Source organism: Scardinius erythrophthalmus (genome assembly GCF_964197995.2).
Source record: "Scardinius erythrophthalmus genome assembly, chromosome: 14".
Lineage (NCBI taxonomy): Eukaryota > Metazoa > Chordata > Actinopteri > Cypriniformes > Leuciscidae > Scardinius > Scardinius erythrophthalmus.
The window spans coordinates 30,016,148-30,038,619 of record NC_138234.1 but is presented as its reverse complement, the minus strand read 5'-3'; the positions used below and the strand labels follow the sequence as shown (position 1 = coordinate 30,038,619).

The window sequence follows — 22,472 nt, the reverse complement described above, 5'->3', positions numbered from 1 at the left end:
CTGCATAACTGACTGGAAGTTGTTTTTTTACCAGTCAATTTTTTAGACTACGTCACTTTTTTTCTAGAGAAACTTGGCAACACTGAGGACAGCGCTTTCAACAGCAAAAACAAGACATGCCAACACTCCTCAGCAATAAATGCTCGAATCATGAGACGTTTTTAGTAGTGATGGTAGAAATTAAGCTTTTCAAAGCTTCGAATCAATTGAACCAATAGGCTCTATGCACGATCGCTTCCGCATTTTGTCTCAGCGTGGGTGAGTATTCTCTCATATCACGCGAAATCCGACTAGCGAATCAGTTTCAAAAATCGTTGTCTCCGTTTCTGAGAAAATGAATTTTATTAAAGTGAATTGTCCTATTCACCTTATTCCGCCCCGCCCACTTTTAATACTTCGCGCTTCCGCATTTTGTCATCCGACTTCCGCTAAACTGACACGGCACATCCGGTAGCTTTTTCAGTAGTTAGAAGATTGTTTATAGTTAGCCAAAACTTTATCAAAATGAGAAATAACGTTAATACCGTAAATGTTTTAAATTGGGAGCACGGAGAAAACTTCGTACGACTATCAGTTCGTCTCACACAGTCTCATCCATAGTCATTGTTACAAGTGGCCAGAGGTAACGTTAACCTATGGGAATATTTAACTACGTCCTGTCAGGAGGAGTTGACGGAGCAGCAATAAAAAAATATTTGTAAATAATAAGGAATGAGAATATTTAGGGTTAAGGATAGGAGATTAATTGGTTAAATATGAATGATTAAATAAGTTGTATAAAATCAGTTGTAAGAAGTGTTTGATGTTTTCAGGAAGCTAGAGACACCTTCTACTGACTTTCATGTAGATACATTTCACCATTTATATTTCATAAGTAATAAACCAAGATGGTATTCATTTGCAAACTTGACGTGACTTATTCCTTCTAACTAGAAGACTTAATTCATTTAAGTTTTAAGGGGAATCTACAGAGCTCACATTATATTGTTTTATAATAAATGACTGACAGGTAAAATCTGGTCACATTGTAAAGGTTTATAAAAAAAACTTCATAACAGGGAACATCTGGTCATTGTAAAGGTTTATAAAAATAACTAATTATAACAGGTAACATCTGGGCACATTGTAAAGGTTTATAAAAATAACTATTCATAACAGGTAACATCTGTTCTACAAGATTCACAAGGAGGACAAGTTTTCCCTTCCTTTCATAGAGGAGATCGGTAATGGTGAAGCCTCTGTCTGCCATTACTTCATCGCCTGGACGAGGTTATTAAGTGCATGATATTGAAGAAAAATGCGATAACTCATTAAACAATGCGATATTCGATATGCGATACGATAATGCTTAAAGTATATAAAATTAACTTAAATTAGATTTAAAATTATATAACCTACATATGTGTTTCACATTCTTTTTGTAACAAGAAAACATCCCTTCAACTTGTGAAAGTGAACATCAGTGTTTTACTGTATATAAGACATGTTATTTTAACATCAGTGTAAACCACAGGGTTCAGGTTATCCTACATTAGGTCTATTTAACAACAGAAACTGAATAATCAAATGTAAAAGTAAAACACTGCTTAGTTTTTCACTGTATGAATTATATAAACTAATTAAAGCTTATTAAAGCTAAAAAAAATATGCATATTGCGATATATACATTTGCGATATTTTGATATATTGTGCTCTACATGTTGTGTTTGGAAACTGCTCTCTGAAACACTTCTCCATGATGTCAAGCCAACGCGAAATCACCTTGCTTACAATGGACTGAGAAACACCAAACCTTTCAGCAAGATCACCCTGCAATAAATTAAAGGGTTAGTTCATCCAAAACTGAAAATTCTGTCAGTAATTACTCACCCTCATGTTGTTCCAACCCCGTAAGACCTTCGTTCATCTTCGGAACACAAATTAAGAAAAATAATAAAATGGAGGAGTGAGAATGGAGGACAGCTCTCAGATTTAATCAAAAATATCTTAATTTGTGTTTCGAAGATGAACGAAGGTCTTACAGGGTTGGAACAACATGAGGGAGAGCAATTACTAACAGAATTTTCATTTTTGGGTGAACTATCCCTTTAAGACGCAGCTTCATCAGAGTCATCAGGAGCTGATACCAAGTGTGTAGCTGAAAGCTGCTGGTGTATGAACTGGGAAGGTGCTCGGCAACTGAGTGGAATGCATCAATGTCGACCCTGTGTAGAGCTGACAAAGGTGGTTGTTTCTCAGCAGAGTTATGTACTATGGCACTGCCTCAACGCATTGTGTTCCCATTTCAGATGTAGGTGGCTTCAGGTTGAGTTGAGATTTTGGAGCATAGTTGTGGTCAGAGACAGATGGATCCTCCCATTGTGTGTCTGCATCACAGGTCTGGGGCATGTGGCTGTGATCATCCTCACAGTTGTCCAATGCAACACTGACGCTCATCGATGTTCTATGGAAATAATAGAACCATAAGCATTTTTACATTAGTTCTTAAAATAGATTTAAATAGTACTTTTTTTAAATTAGATTTAAATTTAAAATGTAGATTTAAATTAGTACTTAAAATGAGAATTAATTAATTTAAGATGGCACTCATACTTAGAACAGTGTGAAAAAGAAAGATGCATTAAAAACGAGACAGTATACACACAATCTCCTACGTAGGTCAATATCAGTATCTGAATGAGAGATGTAGCTAGCTAGCCTCCTTACAGGAATAATGTGAGCTATTGTAAGACTGTAATGTACCATAGTATATTGTACTATCGTGAATATTCATTCATTCATTCTTTATTTCAGACCCTTAGGTCCATATCACAAAGTAAACGAAATATAAGAAATATGACATATAACGTTAGGTGGCCAATGGTAATCATGCAAGATTCGTTGTATTTTGTGAACGGCTCGTTACTAATGTATTCATAGAACGGACTTCATCTAACGTTAGGCTAACAAGCACATAGATAGGTAAGTTAGGAAACAACAGTTAGGTAAGTTAGCTTACCTGAATCTGACAACCTGTTCAGCACCCGTCGGGACTTCTTTACCAGAACATCGTAGCCGAGCCTTTACTCGGGGTAAGGGTGTTCGTTCGTCAGTCTGCTCCCCGTCCATAAAATGGTACGAACACACATATAACACACATGGTACGAACACACAGCGCTTGGGTGAGCACTTCAAGTTTAGCGCCTTCCGCCATTGCCTCAGGTGCTCCTCGTGTAAATCGTAAAGTACACCACAACATTCCGATCGCTTTAGCCTACATTGTGTTCGTAACACCGTTGGTTAAATTGTTCTAATTGTAACATATTTTACCGTTACAACTATAGAATTACGCTAGAAACTAGCGTAGGTCGTTTCAGCCGTAAGTTGAAGTCTCGCTCAGCCGGAAGTAAGATGACAAAATGAGCGTAATGGCGCCGCCCTTGTTGTCATGGAAAATAAGGTGAATAGTGCTGCGTTCCAGTCCACTTTTAGACACGCACTTGCGAACTTCCCTAAGCACTTCCCCTCGGGGGAATCCCTGCCGCCATTTTGAAGTGCGTTCCACTTCGTGAAGTGGACGAGGGAAGTTTATATGGACAGACCCTCGTTCCCTCGATTTTGACCGAGGGAGCGAGTCTGCTTCAAATGTACACTTCAGGCACCTATATGTCCCACAATGCAACACGATTGTGACGTCACCGCATATCTCGTTTAATCACCACCACACAAACAACTCTATGATATATTAATTATAATTTTTTTTAAATTTAAAACAACCCAAACACACCTATAAACATTTGGATGCTGCATTAAACAAATTCTTAAAGGGAAAAAAATGTAAATAATAAATCAACTCCACAGCTGATTCCAAGTGATCAAGGGCTTAGGACGTTCCAGTTCAGCCCATTGCAGTTTCCGCCAGTAGTGGGCACTCGCAATGACGTACATCCGAGTGAACGAGACGAAGGGAAGTTAGCAAGTGAAGGGCATGACAATTTTGGACTGGAACGCAGCCGAAAATGCGCTATGCGGAAGTAAAGACGCCGGCTGAGATCCTACCGGAAATATGTCAGCAGCGTTCGTGCATAGAGCCTATTGCTTCGCAAAATGATTCACTGTTTTAAAGCGTGAGAAACGCCACACGCTGGTGACCCCTGCTGGCCAGAATGGTGTAAATGCAACAAAAACTCAGGCCAAAGTGCATAAAAAACACGTATTGCAAACACATAGCAAACGTTTTATTGGAAGTAAAATGTATAAAATGCAATCAACTATAGTTAGTTAAATCAGCAAATACAATTAAATATCAAGTGTCTGTATAATTAATATGTGTTCTTTTATCAATTTTCAGGGCTTGTTTTGTTTGTTCCATGGCTGGATCAGCTAAATAGGACAATAAGAGACTAACAGTGAGGTAGTAGGCAGGTAGCCTACAGTGATGGTATCAGATGGTAATACCGTAGTAGGCCTACTTTAATTCGTGTGTCATGGTATTTACACAATAGTAATAGCCTATAGGTTACCATAGTCATGACCTTTAATCTAAGATATGTTGAAAAACACATAATACGGCAGTATTTCTTTGTGCTTTGTAGTATGAAACGTATAATGTAAATAGTGTAGGTGAGTCTTTGCAAACAGTAGTAAACGATCCAGGGCGCCCCTGCTGAACACACACACACACACACACACACACACACACACACACACACCTTGCAGGAGGCGCTCTTATTTACATTTCAAGAGGTCCCATAGGGGTCCCTGACGCTAAAACCCGGTGACTTAATCACTGTTAACACCTGCTACAAACCCAAGTTGCACAATATGAGATATCTATGTGGTATCAATAATGTGATGATATGTCTATCTATGTGATATCAGAGCAAATTTCCTTAAAATGATTTAGTATTCTTAAACATTTCACTCTAAGCGCATGAATTATACTGGATCCTGATACCGGACACGTGTTGTTGTCTTGATTTAAACACTTCAATGTATGATGAATTCTGGTTACATACAAAGTCTTTTCAAGATCAAAGACACAAACTTAAGAAATGTTGAATCATTTGAAATACCCCGTTTTATAACAACAGATATGGTAATGTACCATATCAACTCTGGTAACAACTCTGAACTCTCAGTCTCATGAATGATCAGCAGAGGGCAGCAGAGAATAAATAATACAATTGTATATCAATGACGGGATTAATTCTGATCAGTGTTTGTTTTGAGACAGTATTAACATTATATTTGAAAATTCATCCTGTAATAATCATAATTAAAAAAAAGATTATTAAAAAAAATGCTCCGTTAAAGTTTCTATGGGTGCGGAACAGAAAACAATATACCAAGTTTGGCCTCTAGATGGCGCCAGATGAAAAGAGATTCATTTGTATTCTGACCTCAAGTCACCAAAACTGCAGCTGCATTACCGCTAGACGAAATGGCACGTAGCCCATTTTCTGAAAATAGTTCATTATTTCGTTTCGGAAAATGTAATGATCCTTTATCAGTGTATATAACTTAAATTATAATTATGAAATCTTAGCATATTTAAAATGAAGTGCTACACACTCAAATAGTAGCCTAGGCTATTGGAAATTATTATGGTTATAAAAATGCTAAAAAAAAATGTAGATTTTCTGTTTTCTATTTACACAAAAAGAATCTGTTGGCTACTAAGATTTACATAACTTAAAAAAAAAGCAAATGAACAGAAACACGAGGCATTTCCTGCTCTTTTTTTGACAATCGTGGTGTTTATTGTAAGTATTGCATTTAACTCACAGCTAGAATCAGAGTGCATGTTTTACAAAGAATGGCCACAAGTTCATCGGGACCTCTTGTCCTTCCAGGGTGGAAAAGCTTCGCCTTTAACAGACCCCATTTCCCAGAGTCCCTTGACAAAACACAGATGCTGTTTCAGGATCTGCTTAGCATTTCTCTTTTCCTCCGGAGCGACTGAGACCAGAGACGCGGGAGAGCTGATCCCAGACCAGCACCATTTCTCTTGGAAGTGTCGTTGAATACGGGGCCTGGATAGGTAACGTTACGGTGGCCTCAAAACAACACGGTCCATTCTCTTCGGAAAAGAAAATAAATTAAATAAAACAAAACGAAACAAAACAAGCACTGGCATTTCTCAGAATGGGCCCCGGCTTTAAATAGTGCAGATATATCATAAACCAATAAAACATTGTAAATGAAAAGAGGAGAGACAATAAAATAAAGACAAAAAAGCAGTATGCCCTCAGGTGGAGGACGACGATAAAGGTTCTCGTCTGTGGTTTGGCCTGGTGTTGATAAAGCACCGCTTTGAATTCGATTCCATCGAACGTGCGAACGTCACAGTGACGTTCCACACGACCGAAATAGTTCTAACACAAAAAAAATTACTCCCGACTAATACAGTGAGTCAACACTAAAACTCTCTTAACAGGGGTGAGTAGAACTAACACACATATGGGCCGTTCAGCATCCAAAAGCATTTGGTTGATGCTGGATCGGGACACAAGCAGATGTCCGCGCTGCTCCATTTCAGGCAGAATGATTGCAAATTAGTCTTGGCTTTAATATGCACTAAAAAGCAGCTCTGCGTTTGAGGGAGAAAAATAAAATAAAAATAATATATCACAGATGGGGAAAGTTTACAGTTTTAGGACAGAACTAGTGAACTGAAATGGAAGGGGGGAATGATCATAGATCTGAGGGACAAAATAAATTAACCTTTTTAACCTACGATTTCGGATCAAGGAAAGAAAATAAATACGACTTGAGGAAAGTTAATCAAGTCTGAATGCTTCTTTTAACACAAAATAAAGTGAAGAAAGAAAAAAAAGGTTTAACATACAGTACAGCGGGAAGCAAGAGCTTGAAGCGCTTTGTGCTGAGTTAGGGTGCTTTCACACTGGGGCGTTTGCTGCGAGTCCGTAGCGTTGAACTGGTTTCACACTTGATTCACACGTGAATCGCGTCTAGCTTTTAATTCGAATGCACTTTTTTGCACCATGCAATTAAAAAAAAATGTTTATTTTATTATTTGCTAGACCTTATTTAGTCTGGACTGAATTCAGAGTGCGGTAAGCAATTTTCTTGCTTGTTTATAATATCCTTTGGGCTCTATGCACCTGAAGCAAAAAAAAAAAAATAGTTTTATCCATTTGGAGCGCAACATTATTTTCTAAATACACTTGATTCTAATCTATCAATGATTCTATCAATTGTGATCATCATACGGCGCAGGATAGAAAACAGGATGCGAACAATACATTATGTTTTGTATTAATTTGGTACTGTTAAGCGCACCAGAGTGAAGGACACTTGGGTTTACTGTAGGCTATGTGTGTCACGTGAAGGCGGCTGGACTCTTTTGAGGTGACAGCAGATTGTGAGCCACTCATTTGCCGCTTAGATTGCACTAACTCATCCAAGGTAAACCATCACCACAGTAATCCCTTATGTTGAGCACCAGGTTACTTTGCTTTGAGTTGCAACCGAACTCAGAGCGCCTCCCTCAGGTAGTCTTGGGTTCAGTACCCCGGTGCGCTCAGGAGTCCGAACGACAGCTTTCACATGACCAGTTTTACACGAACCATGTCCCGTTTTGAACTGAACTGCCAGTGTGAAAGCACCCTTTGACGCACACGCGCCGCTCACTCCACAGCACACGATACTAGTAGTGGAATGCCTTTCAGCTTCAAAACAATAAATATTTAACGCCACTCAGAGTTAGCATGCCTTCTACAGAGGTCCACACTGCCTGCGCTCACTCGTTCTTGTGTGTGATGTCCAATTTTAAGTACTTCGGATGTGTTGGTTTTCTTCTAGTCGTTTAGTTTTAAAGTCGTATAATTCCTTGGGCAGCCACAGAATTGAAACTACTTGCGTTTCATCCAGCATAATGAACAAATAATACTGTCCATGCCACCACAAAAGACTCTCAGGAGGAAGATAGTCAATCTTTGCAAAAATATAATTTAAAATGCACATAACACAAGACATACAGCAACAGAGGCAATTTCTACCCATGGGTAACTACCTTTTTTTTCAACTCAGTTTTTATTTTAACTTTAATTTATTAAACTATCGTATTTATGTACAAAACAAAACCGAGCAAGTTGGCGTTGCTCTTTTGGACGGACACAAGCTTTGTGTCTCAAGAGTAGGAGTGCTAATGTGTTGATCCGACTACACGAGTTTATTGCTTATTTCTGCCAGGAGAGACATCTAGTTAAACACAGGGGTGGATATTTCTCTGACGTGGCGCCAGTTCTACGGAGGGCTCTATGCAGTCGAGTGCAAGATCGCTGGGTTTTAGCTGCAGCGTGGAAAGTGGTTCCACAGTTTAAATGCACCAAAAATTTCCCACAGCCATGGGATAGTTGTTGCCGCTGTCTTTGATGAATGCAGTAGATCTTTCTGCTTTATTGGTTTTGTCACGTAGCACCAATGACAGTCCTCGTCGCCGTAGAGCAGCGACGTTAGAACCATTAGACCGGGTGAAAAGGAAATCAACAGGCCCGGGACTTCTTGTGTTGATATGGAGTTTCGCTTCTCAGGTGGTCCAATTTGGATGGGTTTAGTTCAATAGTTTCCCTAGTGACCAGTTCACAACCCATTCATGAAGAGAGCTGACAATCAGAGGTTTGAATTAAAAATTTACATCTTAGCTTTCCTTTCGGAAAAAGGGGATTTAGACACTGACAATTATCAGAAAAATATCTTATTCGGGGATAAAACCATCTAATAACCCAATTGAATCACAATCACAGATTGTTTCCATCTCATTCATATTCTCTCAGATACATTCACAAACTTAAAACAGTAAATCAGGCATTCTATAGGGCGGGTGGTGTTCTGGTCACCTGACTTAAAAGTCTCTGATTGGTTGAGGAGGGAAAGGGACTGGGAGAGTGTGTGTGTGTGTGTGTGTGTGTGTGTGTGTGTGTGTGTGTGTGTGTGTGTGTGTGTGTGTGTGTGTGTGTGTGAGTGTGTAAAGGGGAGCTGGTTTTATGAGCTGAAGGCCAGTTTGATGCTGCAGGAGGAGTAGCCCTCGTCGCTGGCAGTGCTCTGTAGACTGCTGTGGTCGTCCAGATCGCTGGTGCTGGCGGTGCTGATGCTGTCCAGCTCTCCATTGGAGAACTCTGTGCTCTCCACGTCCACCTCCATCTCTTCTGTGCCCACAGAGAGAGAGAGAGAGAGTCAGAGTCAGACAAACACATGTCACATGAAGTGTTGACAGGTATCTAGCTTGGCATGCGATTAGATAGATAGATAGATAGATAGATAGATAGATAGATAGATAGATAGATAGATAGATAGATAGATAGATAGATAGATAGATAGATAGATAGATAGATAGATAGATAGATAGATAGATAGATAGATAGATAGATAACAGATGATAAACATGGAGCTGGTACCCTGGTCTGAGTCGGAGCGGTCGGATCTCTCGGAGCAGAGGGTGGAGCCCACGCTGTCAGTGCGCACCCTCTCGCCCTCCAGCACCCCCCCACCGCCCCGCAGCAGGTCCAGGCGCCTCTGGAGGTGCCGCTGCTCTCGCTCCAAATTATCCAACTGGTATGCTGACTTGCGCTCTGCTTCCTCCAGTTTCTGTGGGAAGACAAAGAACGGTGGGTGACTCACTGATAATTACTGAAAAACCCTAACGACTCGTTCAAAAGAATTCAACGGTTATTACAGCTAATGCAAAGACACATTCGGCACTACAAGACCTTTCATTTACTTTTTCCCTTTTCACAGCTGGATTGGGAAATGTTGCAAGCCAGATTCAAACCCGTGTTGACCTCAAGAGCACTAACCACTAGATACTACAAAGTTTTAGATAACTTGATTAACATCATGTCACATAAAACATCCGGAAGGGATGGGATTATTTAAAGAGGTGTGTGTTTGTCAAGCTCATGTGATTGATGGATTTGTTTACTACAGTTCTGAACCCAGTTTGGATCAATAATGCCTCCACACATGACCCCTGTGACCTTATAATATATTATCCTAGAACAATACAGCATGACCCCCAGCTAAAACCGCAAACACACACACGTGCGCGCGCACACATAACTGGTCGGGACAGCCTAACCTGTTATGAAGGGGAAAACCAGTAAGACCTCAAAATGAAAATAAAAGGGTTATGATCATCTACATATTTCCAACAATAGAAAGTATCTGTCTGTAGTGCATGACATGTGTTTTACAATAAAGCTCTTAAGGGATAGAAACTAAATTGTCCCATTAAGGGACGTGGCTCTGTGTTCTTTTTAAGGTGTAGTGGCTGTTTAAATAGGTGTGAACTCGTACATTATGGCTAGTGGTTAACGAGTTTCAGATCAGATACATATATAAAGCCAATACGTATGTGATATAGACTGATAAAACTAGTCATGTGATCCCAACATATTGAGTCAGCTTGTATTTGGCTAATTATATTTACTTCCATTTTTACCACTTTTTCTGGTTTACGGTGGACATGAAATCACAAGGTGAGAGTAAATGTAGTGAGCCAAATTCAAGCTCATATTTGCCTAATGTAGGAGCAACAGACAACCATGGGGGCTCCTCACAAGTGTGTTTACCTTTATGTGTGATTTGGCCTTGTTGAGGAGTCCCAGAGTGGTGTGACGGCTGCAGTCTGGTCCCAGCGGGATGAGGGACTTCAATCGCTCCAGACACAAGCGGAGGTGGGCTCGCCTGAAACATGACAAAACAAAGGTCAGCCTCATTGTCACACATGCACACGCCCTGAAACAACGCAATGAACTTGCTGTGCGTGTGTGGTTAGGTCAAAAGCTTACAAGACAACACCTCATTATGTACCTTAAACACAAACCACACACCCACAGTAGGGCTGTCACTTTTATGAAAAAATCCTGTTCGATTTTTGAGACATAAGTGTTCATTGAATCGATTGTAAAATCGAAAATTGAAAAATAAAACGCCATATATGGGCAAATCCACGGACAACTAACAGGCATTAGGACGAACGTAAAGAGGGCGCGCCGCGCCTGACGCGCACAAGTCAGCAATATTTGATTTATGATTTATTGGCGTGAAGTTTCGCGCACAATGACTAGTGCAACATTCTCGAAAAGCAATAAGCATAGTGGACTGCCATAGCACGCAGCATATATGAAAAACATTACCTCATTCTTCAACATGGCTGTGTTTACGATTAGAAATGCCAAACAAATTTCGCCTATGTAGGCGATAGACCGTAGCCCGAATCTGTATCTGAATGCATGAGACTGTCTGAATACCGGGAAAATTCACAGTTTTGTAGTAAAAAGAGACACATTATGCAGAAGGATCATTGCTGTTATGCGTGTTTGTCAGAGCCTGCAGTTGCAAATGACGCGCGTTCGCTGCGGGCATAACATGACGAGCTGGACGCGCTCCGAGAAAAGACCGTTAAAATCGATTCCCTATTTTCGTTTTCGAAACTTGCGTTGGTTGGTCCGATCGATTGTGCAATCGATTTTCGAACGTAAAGTGACAGCCCTAACCCACAGACTACTTAAAGATTACATTCTAAGAAATCAAAGTGCTTGAGGCTGTAATCATCTCCTTTCTGACATAGAGGTGACCTGCAGTATTCACTCCATACGCTCAGCAGGGTTATTATCGCAAACTAAAGTCATACAAAAATAATCACTTTAAATCAAATCAACATTACATATCTAGTTCAGTCCTGAAACTCTAGAGGGCGCATGATGATGGTCCTTTACATGCAATCTGATCATAACCGCATGGCACAAGCTGATTGGCCTCTGCTGATCCTACAGCCAATGAGATTGCTTGCTCAACATTTTAATAGTTTGGTTCAGTGTTTGCTGTAAGCTAGTCCTGCAGTGCGCTATCAGAGTTCATTTGAACCCCTCCACCTCCCCAGCTCCACCTGCCTAGATCAGCTACAGGATTTATGTATGTCTATTCATGCAGTGCCAGCATATCTTACATATTCATAGCAGCATTTCTATTGGCGTTAGCGAGTCCATAATTGCTCTGTATCAGCAGCATGGAAGATCTAGTTCGTCAAGACCAAATACATAAACATTGCCATATTCATTAACATGCTATGCTAAAACTAGAGTTTCATGACTGAACTGAATATAAAAAACTAAGTAACCATTTCTCATTTCCAATTTTGACAAAAACAACAAAATTGATCAATTTAAATCAAAATGACCATGAAAAATAAAATCTAATTCAAATAATTAACAAAAACCATCAATGATACATACAATCATGAAAGAAAAACACATGCAGACGCTCTGTCTACATTTTACGAGCGCATACGGGTGCTTGCGCATGGGTGATCGGTATCTAAGAGTGTGTCTCTAATTGTGTTATTGAGGCTTTTCAACTCTAATTCCGTTTGGATTCCTCCTTATCAGCAATGAAGATGGCTGCTCTCTTTCTTTCACATATACAGTCTGTCTAGCCTGTGACAATGGCGGGAGATTTATCACAAGCCTTATCGCCGTGTCTGAGCACCACAGAGAGGGCACTGTTATCTGGACAGCAGTCTCTCTCACACACACACACTCACACTCATTGCAGATGTTCCTCTGTCTGCCTTCAGTGTGTGTGGACATTGATTGATCAACCTGGTGCATTAATGGCTATAGGTGACAGAATGGTATTTTAGGCTGACTTGAAGCTCGCACAAATGACTGCACCAGGCCTCCAGTTCGCCTACACCGGTTTTGCCCTACAACCCCATTGGCATGGCAACCACATGTAACCCAAATATCTCTAAAAGACTTCTCACGCTATCCCCCATATCATCTGTCTCCAGACATGACGGGCGTCACATCACACACACAAGCAGTGCTTGCTGGGAAGGTTGTATATATGTGCGTGTTTGCTTTGGTGTGTGTGTGGCATGATAAATGACTTCAATTCAGTCTCCAGACAGAGACCGTGCCAAACAACTATCACTAGGCCTGTCGTCTCGAAGGTAAACAACAAGACCTAATTATGACGTCACACATAAAACACTTTAGTTTCTGTGATACTTGAACAGACCCATTGCACAACATAAGAAAACAAAACTGAAAGCAAAAACACCCATATGATGTATGTAAAAAGGTCTATTTAAACATAGGGGCGTTTCAGTTACTATAAATAACTTGTGGTGTGAATTACAGCAATACATGCACAGCAAAGTTATGTAACATATTAGCTTTATCACATTATCAATGAGCAGTTTGCTGCCTTCAGCGGTGGCATCCTAAAACTCGAAATAAAGGTTATTTAGGCTATGTAAAGAACCTTTAAAATCCATGGAAACCTTCCATTCCAGAAAAGTTTTTTTATAGTGGAAACCGGTTGAAATGTTCTTCACACTGAGAAGAATCACTAAAATGTTCTTTAGGGAACCAAACATTCTATGGCATTGCTAATAAAACCCTCTTTATTTTTACGAGTGTTTTGTAGCACTACATGAACAGACTCAAACGCAAGTCCTTTGCAACTGACTTAAAATTAATTCCATTTTTCTTCTAGTCATTGTCGCAATGCATCCTGCAATCGCATTCTCCACAAAGAACAGAATAAAAAATTACATGATCAATAAGTTAAGACAAAATGTGGTTTTGCATTGCTTTAACTCATCGAAATAAGTTAAGAAATTTTCATTTCAATCAAGATTCAATGTTTTTTAAGACAGTGTAATTTAAGTTGAAATGACTTAAACATCCAAGTTTATTGTACTTAATTTAAGGCACCAACTTTTTTAAAGTGAACCATTTTAATTTGAGTAAAGCGAGTGAACTGATATTCCTTCAAATGCTGCCTCTGTGGGCAGTTCATTTGGTTTTAAAACCGTAAACGAATGACCCTTGATAATCGTGGGTGTGCAGAATCTGTGCTTCAAAGCTGTAAGCTGAGTCTGTTCAAGATATGGCTCTGGTAAATACGCCAAATTTTACACTCCTCTGCATTACTCATATAGAGAACTCACTACAACTCACAAGTTTAATAATAACTCATATCAAACATGCCCCTTAAGGTTGAACATGTTCAGACTTGTTCTCTCTTACACCCAGAGCAAGAATTGTATTATCCAAAACATCTCCACATGCCCTTTATATGACTCACACACGGGCTCATAGTCACGGGTGTCACGGTTGTCACGATCTTGAAATGTTGGTTGCATTTAATTATACAAACATTTGAAACGTATATCTTAATTTATTTATTTACACTGGGAAATTATCAAATTAAATTTTGAAGTAAATACAGCACAGTGTAAAATAACATGAATGTTACACATATGGATGGGCAATGTGAATTTGGGCAACAGTAAGGCTGAGAAACAACGCCTGGTCCTCTGGTGTGGTGGGGGAATTGAAAAGGGTGGGGTGAAAAGAAACATGCCCGTCCCAGATTCTGCTTGGTCTATTGGTAAATAATGAATGGTGTTGGCATTGATGTCATGGGCTTGACATGGTAATAACTTGTTAAGTCAAGGTCAAAAGGGGGACATGATTCTGACACATCCTCAAATTGTAATCTGCATCAGGAACACAAAATTACGTGCATATTTTCCCCTCTCAATCATCATGACAAAATGTGCTGATTGTGTGTAGGCCTGGCTACTTGTCAACTATACGTATATATTTGTGTGTATACATAGCTTGCTTCATCCACACCAGGAAATCTCACGTTTCCCACGCAGAAACAGCACCTCGGTCTGTGCAGCAAACATAAACCTGCACTGATAAGAAATGCAAGAAATGGAGGTTTCATACAGCAATGCATGCGCTCTACAAAAGGCACGGCTTTTCCTACAGATTACCCTTTGATAGCATGTTTTATCTAATGCCTCACATGATGCCTTTGGAGCGTAAGGTCACATGGCTGGGTTATTGCACACCAGTGCACAGATTATAGAGCGAGAACAGGCTCTGGGTTCTCAAGCCCTAGTTCGGATCTGATCAATACAGTGGGACTGACAGCTTCATCTGGGTTACCAGCTTGTTTAAGCCTTGTTTTATTTAAAGGTCTGGCCTCATGCTTTTATTATGATTTCATAACGAGTGAGCATGAAGACGTGTTCCCATCATATCAGTAACAGTCCCGAGCTCTCCAACAGCTCTCAGATTAAACGAGCGCGCTATCCTCCCCCACCACGTAAACACACACAGATGGGAGGCCATTATTGCTGCTAGTCTTCCGTTCGCGTGTAATCTGCCCGAAAACTGCACGAAAAGCTACGTTATCAGCATGACATTAAAGAGATACCAACCTAAAAGCAACATGCAATCATGCTGGGAATAAAAGCAACCTACAAATGTGGGTAGGAAGCCAGGGAGGGAGGGAGAAGGAGGGCGAGATGGTTACAGATGTAAAGTTAGAAGGTGGGGGTAGTCGGGATGGAGAGAATGAAAAGAGATGAATAAAGAGGTGGGAGGAAGAGAGAGATAGTGGTTTAAATACAGTACAGACAGACACTGTGACAGCACTATGTAAACATGCTCGCAAACAAAGAAGCCTTTGAGCCATGAACCAATGACAGCTTACTGTAGTACGACACACAAAGGGGGGTGGATGTGCAAAAATACATATTTTCAATATCAACTAGTGGGTGGGGTTGCCTAGAAAGCAAGTCGACTGACTAGTAGTCAACGTCAACAGAGCGCAACGTAATGGAAAGGGTTTCAAGAAGGCTTTTTACAAGATGGACTATTTTTAACTTAACTGCGATTCTTGTGGTGGGATGCTCAAAAAAACTGAGTGAGATGAACTGCAATTGCCAAAGTCAATCTTCTGAATGTGTAAGACATTACTTTAAAGAAGATTAATTTAAAGACTTATTCTATTAACAGTCTAACAAACTAAGGCAAAGCATGCTAATTATAGAACTATCCCTAAAAATATCAAAACTAAAAACAAACAAATGAAATATGTGAATAAACTTGTCACTTCCAATCGTCTAGTCGGTTGTTGGGCAACTAGTTGAACATTGGGACTCATCCCTAATAGGGGGAGACAGAATGACAACTAGCCTACATTGGGCCGAGGATATACCTCTGTTGCACCCCTGATTAAACACATGTACATTAATGGACTACTGGCAGAGTGATGGCTAAAGATCATAGGGAAATAAAGAAGCACATACAAACTCAGACAGTAACAGCTGTGGAGGAGTAAGGCCCGCTCTGGCCCATCAGTAACACTTGGATTAGTTCGCACGTGCTGAGCTGTAATCTGCTCCACACAGCCCAGACCAGCAGACCCCACTCGCATGCCCACAGAGTTTATGTGTGTAGTCATGTGACCGCTGCCCCCATCCCTAAAGCTCCTGCAGATGGCCATGTACATGAAAAACACAGATTCTCTATTAAACGGCTCTCTATTACACGTTTTTCAATAGGCCAGAACGCTGTGCATGCTTTGGGTAATCTAATAAAATGTGAGGTGATCCCAAAAACAAACAGGACGAAATCAGAAAACAGAAATGTCACCAGATGTTTGAATGACACCGCTCTCTCGCTCTCTCTCAGAAAATCCACTCAATCCACTTTACTTCCCCGGAAGGATGCCTAATCCAAACACAAAAAATAAACACAGCGGTGGTGGAAGGGCAAACAGCCATAGGACTCTTCCGTAATCAGATCAAAGGCCATGACACACAGAGAAAGGGTGCAGATCAATGTGGCTGGTTATGATTGGATGACCTTCAAGGGCTCCACCAATTGGATGGGTGGATAGTGTGGCTTTGTCCAGCTTGCCATGGTGACTCCATAGGCCAAGCAGAACTCAATATATGACAATCCGTGGCAGGCCCTAGGGCAAAAACCACCATATACATAGAGGAGGACACATACCCCCTATATATCAATAAGTAATTTGCCCAATAATGGGTTTTTCATTCGCCAGTTGTTAAGCAATTACAATTGGTCCCTGCCCTTATCTTGACTGTTAGGTTTCAACATTGAGGCCTGCAAACGGTCATACTTTGACACAATGTCGAAACTAATCATACAAACATCATTATCAGGTTTTAAGGGTGTTGCTGATCCAGCTGATTATGCCACTCGGGAATGTTTCCAGATTTCAGCCTGTAATTCAAGAATTTGGTTGTATTAGTAAGGATGGGTCTAAAAATGTTAGGTGTTGTTGTATAGCAAGGTTCACAGTGCCATCAAGGATGTGAGTCTGTTTGTGTTGTTTCTGCAACATTACCCACTAGTAGCCAATAGCCATGCATGTTGTATTTGCGTGTTTATGCAATGAAACGCAATGTTCTTTTACAGAACACAGTAAATGTGGGGAAAGGCAGAGCTTTAGTGGCCTCCGAATCTCAAATGTCCTCTGCTATACCCTTCCGACAGAACTTGAAGACTGCCACAGGGTGTGTGTCCTTCCTGACTCACCCAAAACACCCAGAGCTTTGTCAACCTTCCATAGCATGAGTGTGCGTCTACGTGTGCGTTGCAAACATGCCCTGGCACGTGTGCGAGTATGCATTGCTTACTTGACCAAAGATCACACTTCCTAAGCTGCTTTTGCTGGCCAAGAAAAGCTTACAAGGCATCAGGTCAGCGAGAACAGCCAGTTCTGGCTTCCCTTCCAGAGGGTTTCCGGAATTCCCGGGGGAAATGGACTCCATCTTCCTTAGAACACAGGAAGGAAAACACGCAAGGTCGTCAACAGCAAGTTCTTGAAGAGTGCACCTTGGCTACGGATGACGTCCTATCTTCTACACGCACTTTATTCCTCATAATTCTCATTGTGGGTGGAAGAGTGTTGTAGCCAATCAGCCCGGGATCCTCTGCGTTTTGAAAAGATCTTTTCTTAGGACCGTTGGTCTATTTTCAGTAAGCCAGCTTGGCAGCTTTATTCCTGAGCCTTTGCATTCTCACTGTCAAACACACCACGGCCCACACAACCATAACAACATGCTTAACACACAGCCAAACACCCTCACTTGCATGTACCCAATAATTAACAACCACGACACCTATAATAGGAAATGAAATCAGTGATTTGACATCTTCCTCGGCACACAATACATTCTGACATCCGAACTCTGCAACCTAACCCAAGTTCAGGAAGTTGAGGCTCACCACATTTGTTCAAAGGCATCATAAGATCAAAAGGCGGCATGCTTATATGCACACACATGTTATCTGTATATGTGTCGCGGGTTGCGAGGAGCCGGAATGCGGTCAACATCTCCTTCCTCTTCCTTTCTGACATTCAAAAACAATGTGAGCTATCTTACATGCTCATCAAACAGAAAGTATATGTGATGTCTGACATGAAATGGCAACCGCTTGCCACTCGGGACTGCAGTAAACCTTTGGCAAGCAGGAAACTGTCCCCCCTGTGCTTCCGTACGACCATTTCAAAGTATTGTGGTGCATCTCAAGCTAAAAGGGATATATTTATTAAGCAAAATAAAAATGATGGGTGTCCAGTCTTTGAGAACTGTAATAGACAATGGTAATGTGGAGTCAGGGGAAATATGGTTTAGTGCTGGGTGTGGCTGCTGACACCGTCATGATGTGTTGTGTAATATTTCTTTGTGCTGACACTAAAGGCTGCCCGACAAGCCCTGGCATCTTTATCTGTCCCAAACCCATACAACCCCGTGCCGGCGCAGTGACAACCCTTCTCATTTGTAGACATTATCTGAGAAACACAGCTGGTCTGGGAGGAGATGAGGCTATTTTCAAGCACACATAAGTATGGTGTACTCAAAACTATTTGAACTAAAACTGCGCTCTGGTCCAAAAAGTCTTTGTTCACTTTGCCCAACACGTTTTTTGTCTTACCATGTTCCAACCAAAATGGCTGGCAAGCAAATAAACGTGACACTCCATGAGTAGGCTGTGCTTAAGGCAAGTTCAGAGATCTCCAGGTTTTCAGATAGAGGGTCAACAAAGAAGTTGCTGCTGCTACTCGTCTAGACGAGTTATTTTGAGTCTTTGAAGTGGAGCCTCAGTATTCGCGTGCAGTGCCTAAACAGCAGGCCCCGCACTGCCGCCGTCTAACGCCTATCAGATAAGAACTCGTGAGACTAAAACATACAGTCGTCTGTAAACGCTCACGCCACACATGGCTGGTGATTTCAAAGAAAACTCCACCCATAGGTATGGGTCATTTCAAAGAAATAACACTTGTATTCTCTTAATAATGTTCACCTACCGTAATAACTAGCTTCCTTTTGTGCATTTTCTTCCTATTATGCAACTGGCATTGTGAAAGAAAGGACATTTGTTTGTGTCTCTGGTTTCTGGTCGTCTCCCTGCACTCTGGCTAGTAATCTGAAACGGTGGCTCCAGTAGTTGTTTAGGACCGAGGGGTGGGCGAGCCACGAGGAGAGGGAATGCCCTTAGATTAGAAGAATTGGGTCACCACTTACTTTCACTTTTAAGTTACCTGTTGCTGCAGGGACAACTGTAGGACCGTTCTTCAGCTTTCTGTTAGCCTTATGTAATGTTAATATTTCATATTTTATGAATTTTACGAGTAGCTTCCATACTTGAAGTGACGGAAAAAGTTTTATTTTAAAGCACTGCGATATTTCACTGTATTAATTTCCTTACAATCAAGAATCAATTCAATTCACATATATTTGTACAGCGCTTTTCACAGCAGGCCTACATATTTCAAAGCAGCTTGCATGTGAAAATGCATGTGTCTACATTACAATTTAGAGTGATCACAGAATCACAATTTTTAATTACACTTTCGCATTCATATTTTTTGGAAAGACCACTATTATATAACTTATTTATAGTCTCATTTCTAAGTATTTTTACAGTGTTGCAGTCTTTTCCTGGTATGACAAACCTGGAATGTACGCAGTTCCTTCACATTGTTTTTACTGACACTTACAGGCCCGTGCTCCTCAATTATGCAAAGCACTCAAACCACAAACGCCCAATTTAGACTGCAAATAAAAGATTGCAACACATTACTGTTTTCAATCACAATATAGCCTACCAAACTTTGACTAAAACTGAAAACGTTTGCATTTTGGCGGTTCATTTACACGACAACAGCGTTTTGGGGGCCTGAAAACGCAAGCGAACGCAAAGTGCAAGTTTTTGAAAACAATATACGGGTCGTCAAAAAAGCACATTTGTACAAAAGGGTGACGTCGTGCGTATTACGTGTTCAGACTATAGACGTGAAATGTTTCTTTACAAAGTGACAACTACTGGCTTGACATGCATAACACACCGTTTTTAGTCGTTTTCGCAGATCCTTGTGAACGGGGATCGTTTTGACAGCGTTGTTGTCTGTATGTGAAAAAAGCAAAGGAAAAACGTTTCCGTTTTTAGTACATCATGTAGACGTACCCTAAGGATCTAAAGCAGGGGTGTCAAACCCAGTTCCTGGACAGCCACAGCCCTGCAGCGTCTAGCTTCAACCCTCATTAAATGCACCTGATCCAGCTAATTAATCCTTCAGGCTTATTCTAAAACCTACAGGTTTGTGTGTTGGCACAGGGTTGGAGCTAAACTCTGTAAGACTGTGGCCCTCCAGGAGCTGAGCTAGACCTCTGATCTAAAGCAAATGTTCTCATATTGGGGCTCAAATATCGATATGATATTGATTTTCACCTTTTCTTCTCAATAATTTTTACCTATTGTGGTCAATTATTGCACAAGTTTGAGTCGTGGTGCTCATGAAGCGAATGCAAGTTTAAGTCTGGCTTGTGAAATTCTCTATCATTGCCACGTCAGACGCCGACCAACGGCAACAATCACCAGATCACAGTGAGTCACTTCTCAGACATTCCACAACCTGACAAACGCAGACTGAACATGTTCAATCAGTGTAAACAAGCGCAGTGCAATGACAACAGGGTTAACACACTGATTTCACCAAACCTAATGAACGTGTCTGTTGACATCTGTCTGTGCGATGTCAGTTAGCCTTAAAACGGAAGAAAAATAAATAAATAAATCGTACTTACCGATTTTTCTCCAGCTCATTGTGCGTGGACCTATAAAACAAAACAGAAGCAATGAATGAGCAAACTTCAGCTTGTTTGTGAGTCTGTTGGGCATAAAGTGCACTAAAGGTTATCATCATCATAAACACAAGCTTATTTCTCGAGCACTTGGCTCCCGAATTAAACGTCAGCTCTCGTCGTGAGATCCGAGGAAAAAAAGCTTGGCCGCTCGTGAAGAACAAGGCCATGCGTCATTAAAGGTTCCAATGGATTTACTAATTAATCTTTATTGGAGGGTTGAACCAGCTCCCCCATCACAACCAATCCAGTGGCTTCAGAGGGAATTATAAAGGCTCCTCTAGATGACCCACATGTCACTGCAACTCTTTGTTTGCAGCGAAAAGACAGAGAAATTAAGTGTGCAGAGCATAGAAAAGCATGCACAATGACCGCCCTGTATACGCGAGCACGTGAGAGAGCTCTCCTCCTCGTACAATGAGTGAGTGCCAGTGGACGCTCTCTCTCTCGCCCTCTCTGAGAGCACGAGTCAGTGTTATGTTAATAATGTAAAGTGAATCAGCCGTCCCCCTAAGAGGCTCTTTGTGTGGCAACACGCTGAAAGCTTTTCCAAAGCACTAAATGGCCGGACAAACTGGTGCATGGCAATGCCGTTGCAGGAGCTGCAAGACGTGGCTGCAGCAAAGCCCTACTTCTCCGTGGGTCATGTGACCACTTCCTTTTATTGGCGACTATTAATACCAAGAGCGTGTTTTCTGGCATCCTGCAGCTGACCTTATGGTATCGCCGCTTCACACGGGAGGATGCTTGTGTGCTCAGCGGGGAGGAGGAATGGAGCGAGGGAGGAAAAGACTTATTAACAGTATGGCTGTGTTTTCACAGCTCTTGATTTTGTGTGATAAGAAAAGTCTGTAAAAACAGAGGCAAATATACTGTGTAAATATGAGTTTGAATAACGCACTGCATTGTGCTGTGTAAACATAACGGATTATTGTTTTGTTTCAGTGTATACTAGTGTATTCGTAATTTTAAATTCACAGCACGAGCGTGACAATCTTTGTGACAAAATTGTGTGTTGCCCAAGGCAGACAAAACAAAGAACAACGGGGATTGCCCCAGGTTTGTTTTTGACATGTGTGGAAAAGTATTTTTCATCACAATCTTTCCACCTGAAGTGGCCTGGATAGCTCTCCTCGGGTCAGTCTAGCGAATCACCTCCATACATGCATGCCAGATGATCAGATAGTGTTTCCTTTACATTCCCTCCATCACTGTTCGCTTTGTGTACAGTAACACAGACCTGAGATCAGTCATCAAGATGTCTGATACACATGAAGTGAAACGGAAACAGACTGCACTCACACAATAACACGCACGCCGTGTCTCGAAACCTTGTGACCTGCTTTGATCTTCAAAAAACCTGTTAAATGCCCACAGAAACAGATATTCTGAGCATCTCAAAACCTGGTGAGCTACTGACCCAGGTGGCATTTGTGGTCACCAGAAAACCTAGTCAGCTGACTGTTTAAAAATGCCT

The 22,472-nt window shown here is 41.1% G+C and overlaps 1 protein-coding gene across 4 annotated transcripts in view; it reads right to left on the bottom strand.

The window, feature by feature from the left end:
• Positions 1-5,725: 5,725 nt before the first annotated feature.
• The window catches only part of mxi1 (max interactor 1, dimerization protein), a 20,745-nt gene continuing 3,998 nt past the window's right edge, over positions 5,726-22,472 (bottom strand). For 2 of the 4 annotated variants that reach the window (XM_081384574.1, XM_081384576.1), the window contains exons 3-6: positions 20,939-20,968; positions 10,575-10,689; positions 9,402-9,591; positions 5,726-9,152 (exon numbers count right to left, since the gene is read on the bottom strand). In XM_081384574.1, the coding sequence (XP_081240700.1) occupies positions 8,989-9,152; positions 9,402-9,591; positions 10,575-10,689; positions 20,939-20,968 (499 nt within the window). In that variant the 3' untranslated portion in view covers positions 5,726-8,988. The remainder of the gene's footprint in view (positions 9,153-9,401; positions 9,592-10,574; positions 10,690-20,938; positions 20,969-22,472) is intronic. The other 2 variants (XM_081384575.1, XM_081384577.1) reach the window with 1 other exon arrangement.